Genomic DNA, 5,956 nt, shown 5'->3' with positions numbered 1-5,956 from the left:
TTTTGATAAGTTTAATATGTTGTTTACATTCAGAGACGTTCTCTCCGATTGCACTCAACCTAGAAACCAGATTCAATTACCAAAACAAGGCTTATCTATATTACAATAAATAATTTTTCATTTATTGTACCACAAGACCAAGTTGACTTGGGTCAGATTTGACTTAGGGCCGAGTTGACATGGGGCCTGGTTGACTTGCGGCCGAGCTAACTTGAAGCCGAGTTGACATAGGCCGAGTTAACATGGAGCAAAGTTGACTTGGAGCCGAGTTGATTTGTGACCTATCAATATATCAGGACAACTCATGTTTTTATTGAATGTTATGGAATTGTTTCTAAATTTAATCACAGGAGACATATTTAAATTTGAACACCGAGTTGTTCACATGGAATCTGTATACATTAATTTATCTAAAAAACCTTATTAAAAACTTCAATAGTGTAACATTTCGAAAGAAATACATGTCTTATTTCTAAACATTTTCAGATTGAATTAGCAAGAGGTCGAAGCACGAGACAAGGGTTGTTGCGGCTGAGGTCATTATCTAAACAGGGACTGGTAAGTGATTCACTTACGATCTAGTGTACTTTGATAGCAGTCACTCATTTGCATGGCTTTAGGACTTTTTAGGACTTACCTTTCACAAAGTGTATTCTAAACATGCTTTCATAATTCTGCCGTTATTAATTATAAAATATCACACACGCGTATAGAAACAACAATCATGTGCGTAATATGTAAAATTATATACTAAAACTACATCACAGCCATCCAAAAATGGAGAGATCGAGATAATAGTATTTTCAATTTCAAACGTGAATTCACCAATCTACATGTACCGTACTGATTTGTATCAAAATTCCAGCAATAAAATTAAAACCCGAACTCTGCCATAAAATAAGGTCAGAAATAATTTTTCAATATTGAACTTCATATTTGACAGTAACTTTGACAGTAAATTTTTTATATGTTTTCATTTATTATAAAAAATATTTAAATAAATAGGCCTACTTTACTTTATAGTTATATGTATTAATTGCCTTCCCGTTTTTGTAACCTGTTGAGTTATTTTTGTGATCTTTTTTCAATAGGTTTTTGGAAGAGTACCTTTAGAAGAAGTCGGTAAGAAAAAATTTCAGCCACCTCCTCCAAATGTGTAAAGTCAGTAATATCTACATTTTCTTGTTTTGAAGAAGTATGATTACTTTAAGGGCTTATTTACTGTTTTTATTTATAATAATCTGGACCTCTCTTACTTAAACTTACCCATTTGTTACGCCAACCAAATATCTACATAATTATGAGATTTTACATAATTTTTATTTCTTAAGGTCTTTTTAATTTTTTTTTAAACTTGAAATACCAAACACAGTTTCACCTATACTTTTATTTTTTTTACATGATTATTTTTAAAAATTATGTACAAATGAATGAAAATGACATTGAAAAAGAAGAATGAATAAAAGTGGGTTGCCCCCACGAAAGAGAGAAAAAATGTATGATGAGGATGATAATGATAATAATCGGTGCTGAAATGATCGGTGATGATGATCGATGATAATGATCGATGATGTTGACGACGATGATGACGACTACGATGATGATATATAAACGAACGCAAATTATTTTGGTAAAGTATTAATAACATTTAATGTTATTTTCTGTACTTTTTTGTTTCTGAACGAAAATGAAACAATTTGTTCATGTTTTGTATTATATTTGCTGTTGAATTCTTCGTTTTTCCTGTTAGCCTCGCCTACAGAAACAGACGCTCACATTGAGCTGGGTGAAATTCAGAAACAAATGCAAGCAGGCCGGGATGATGATAATTCCAATAACACACCGGCTACAAAAGATGGTTTGTGAATATTTTTGAGTAACATTTCATTGATTTGGTGTCTGTCTGACCAAGCCAATTTAACAACAGGACGCACATTTCGGTTATAACTCTGGCATCGACATTCTACACGTGGTCGACAGAAATCAGACCAGGGAACAGTGAAATTAATTTCACTGTTCCCTGATCAGACGTAACATACATTGTGAAGTGCCCAAAATTAATAAAATACAGCAGTAACTAACACCATAAAACGTATGGCACGCAGACACTAATAATTGATGGCTATACTTGCAACTAGTATAGGATTGTCGATGCCACAGTAAAAATCAAAGAACTGCACGCACGCGCTATGTTCGGGAGACTGACTGCCCACGGATTGATTGATGGATGGATGAATAATTAAGTGAAAGAATATTTACCCGACTAACTGAAAGTATTATTAAAGTATTAGTCCTTCAGTACATTATTATACATTACAAATTTATTAACTTTTTTATCATTATTATTTTCAGATAAAAGTATATTTAAAGATTCAAACCAGGAAACCATACCTGATGATATAAAACTGAGTGAAGCCGAAGCCAATGATACAGAAACCGTATTACTGCACGAGGAAAAACTCAGCGAAACGGAACGTTAAAGTAAAGCCACACGCTCATCTATTGCTGCAAAAATGGGTAGTTTATGGTTTCAGTAAATACTTTTCATAGTTTGAAATTTGGCTTCTGGAATCACAAATAATACAAGGTTTTCAATTTGAATATAAAATAATGGAATTCAACTATACACTATTGTAATGTAACATCCAGAGCTTCCACTCTGTGAGCGCGTAAACCAATTTACATCTACCCAATGATAATTTTACACGCGGCTAAAGCGCACGACGGGGTCACTTGATAATTAATATGAAATCTGAAATAATTGACAACATAGGCCAACTTGGCCACACGTATATTATAGGCATAAGTCGACTTGTAAATTAACATAAAAAGGTCGTAAATGGTGAGTTTAGACTTGCCCCTAATCTTAGGGTTTAGCATTGCATGGTCAAATGAGAGTTAGAATGGATTACAGCACAAATGTCAGGAGCACAAATGATGTGTGCACCGGGAGAAAAGTGTAGAGTTAATTATTGTGTGGTTCAATGCATAACATGCCAATGTATGCATGCAATGTATGTAAGTTTGAGGGAAACTCCGAAGATAAAGATGCAAGTAATAGTGATTCAACAATTAATGTTTCCAACAATGTGCATTAATGCCGCAGAAATTTGAGTTTCCGAATGTTTAATTGAAGAACCATATACGTATTTATGAATTTAGTGTGTGACATAACCTACCACAACACTCACAACGTTCTTTTATGGTACTATCGTTCTGTGTTTTCTGGGTGTTTTTTTCTGGAATAACGTTATGCATAATCCATCCATAATTTACAGTGACAAAACCTAACCACAAGAAGTAGGAAAAACCACATGAAATAGACCTACTCTCTTAATGTAAAAGAATGAATTTTTACTCGAAAAGAGTGTCTATAGGGACCACTCCAATTTCACTATTTTCGAGTGAAAATTCACTCTTAAATGAGTAAATATTAATCTTAAAATAGCGAAAAATTACTAAAATTCACTCTGAATGTAGTGACATCTCACTCTTTTTATTTCACTCCATGAGGAGTGGTCCCTGTAGGCACTCTTTCACTCTTTTTTCACTCTTTTGCATTTATAGAGTATAATGTTTGAAATTATTGTTTTTCTCTATTTTGTAAGTTTATTCTTATTGCCAAATCGTCAATATACAAACGTAGATTGATTTGATTTTATTGGAACTAATCTGGTTCTATCTACTCTAAAAGAAAACTTACAGTATTGTAAGAAAGATATACCTTAAAATAACTGGCTCTACAAATTTGAAGTTGACAAACAATCGCATCATAAAATGATAATTAAAATGCCATTAAAAACAACAAAACAGACTAAAACAGAAGCAAAAGATAACTCATAACGAGAAAAGACGGTTTTATTAGTATAATACTGAGGCAAAAAATGCATAAAAATTATAAGATAAAGAGAAAAAAACAACAATTCAATCCAATAGAAAAACGTACGCATTTTCTGTTTCTTATCTGCTTTTAAAGATAAAGATAAGAACTTTCATTATTGAGATAAAGCAATATTGTGCTATCAGCACTCAAGTTGGAATGGATTGGAATGGATTGGATTGATTCGGTGTAAACACCAAGGATAGCCCACGAAAGTCTAGAAGACTTATTTCCAGTGGGGTCCTTCTGTTGGTGATTGGGCAGTACGCCGGGAGACAACCCCCTATACTCTTTTCCGAAGAGTGTACTGCGTCCTTCGTACGTGCACATGGGCCATAAATGCACACGGAACCAACGGCTTAATCGTCTAATCCGAAAGACGGTGCGCTTATTATAACTTGTATTTCAGCTCTCCAGCTGAAACAAAAGGAGAGGCAGCAATAGGAATTGAACCGGGGACCTACGGTTCAGCGCACACACAGTGGATACCTCCTGATTAGCCGACTGAGCTAAGCTGCTCTGTAACTAACTACGACAAGTTAGATAGTATATTTGTCATTGTACTGTAAATATTAATGCTCGACTAGATATGCATGACACAACCCCCTCTGTCGACATTAACATTTAATTATTTGCTATTAAATATGTTTTTACTTCACTACTATAAGCTTTTTAAGAAAGGCAATCAAATTTTATTTTAATACTACAGAAGAAGGAAGGTTAAGAATCTATTGTAAATTTTTATCGAACTGGCTGTTTACCGTCACCGAGTCTCCCAAAGCTAGTTGTCAATAGACTTATGTTTCTCTATTAGAATAACTGTACTGCGGCAGTGCCAATAACCACTGCCAGGTGGGCTAGGCAAATCATGACGCCTCGACCACTGAAACTTCTGTATTAGAATAACTGTTAATCTTTTAGTAGGCCTACTGTTGTGTCAGTTCATTATTACATGAAGTATTTCTATAATTATCGGTATCTTTCTTAGCTTGAGGAGTCACATACAAGTTCTGCAAACCTATTTAGGCATGTAATGAAGATATAGGCCTACTATTTAATATTGTAAAAATAAGCATTATTTATATATATATATATATATACATTTTTTCGAAAGTTGTTATACATGTAATATGCATTGTTATATATTATTTGTCTATTGAATGTGTGATTGAATAATAAAAATGGACTATACTGTATAGAGTATTGACACGTACAATAATTATACGTATTGTTGCATTATGCCCACGTTGTTTGATATTTTATGCAATTTTTATATGAATATGCTAATGCTTTATCAAAAAATATGCAAATGCATTCACATGCGCGAACCGGTCAGCATGTACTCCAGCCAAGTGTTTCGATGGGCAAATAACGGGATACTCAAATGTGCCTTTCAGTGTTGTGTGCTTATAAACAATTAAATCTTATTTCGATTACAATATTTTGCTCTTGTTTTTAGTTTAAAAGTTGTCCACGAGGCTTTGAATGTGCGAGTGTGTATGAAAGCAAGATAGTGGTGGTGTTGAAGTATGTTTGCGTGTGTAAATCGCCTGTGTATGTAAGTTTATCATTGTTATTAACGAAAGAGATATAAACATATTTTTTTTTATAAAAAGAAATAGTAGCTAGGAAATCATTTATTTTCTCCCTTAGCTCTGTCATGTGTGAGCGTTTCAATCAGTTGTATGGGAGAAAGTATTAGATCTGCGCGTGCTATAAGTCTCTATGAAAAGGTATGCGAAAGGTTGCAAGTTTGAATCCCAGACTTAACAAAGTGGATAAGTTGACGCAATTAATTTGAAAGTGCTCAAGAACGTTTTTGATTATAGGTCTTTCTCATCGTTTCGAAAATGACTAGTCAAATCAAAATGATTGCCGCTTTGGCCAATCGTTCATAATTATTTTTTACGGCTTGACTAAAGATACAACCACTGTATAATGCTATAAAGTGATTAGTAGAGATTAGTTGAGCTTTGGAAAGTAATCCTGCTGAATTGAACTCGAAATATTTGACCATAATTCATCGAAACAAATGGATACCGAGAGTTGCGATTATTACTATGACGTCAGACGCAT

General features: G+C 33.7%; 1 protein-coding gene across 1 annotated transcript in view; it reads left to right on the top strand.

The window, feature by feature from the left end:
* Positions 1-5,319, top strand: part of LOC117122671 (adhesion G protein-coupled receptor L4-like) — a 13,541-nt gene extending 8,222 nt beyond the window's left edge. The window contains exons 6-9 of the mRNA XM_033268358.1: positions 487-558; positions 1,092-1,122; positions 1,751-1,858; positions 2,353-5,319. Of these exons, the coding sequence (XP_033124249.1) occupies positions 487-558; positions 1,092-1,122; positions 1,751-1,858; positions 2,353-2,480 (339 nt within the window). The 3' untranslated portion in view covers positions 2,481-5,319. The remainder of the gene's footprint in view (positions 1-486; positions 559-1,091; positions 1,123-1,750; positions 1,859-2,352) is intronic.
* The last annotated feature ends 637 nt before the right edge of the window (positions 5,320-5,956 follow it).

The sequence above is a fragment of the Anneissia japonica genome, unplaced genomic scaffold, assembly GCF_011630105.1.
Source record: "Anneissia japonica isolate Jap-2015-1 unplaced genomic scaffold, ASM1163010v1 scaffold3032_len512176_cov184, whole genome shotgun sequence".
NCBI classification, from domain to species: Eukaryota; Metazoa; Echinodermata; class Crinoidea; order Comatulida; family Comatulidae; genus Anneissia; species Anneissia japonica.
This window is presented reverse-complemented; position numbering and strand designations above follow the sequence as displayed.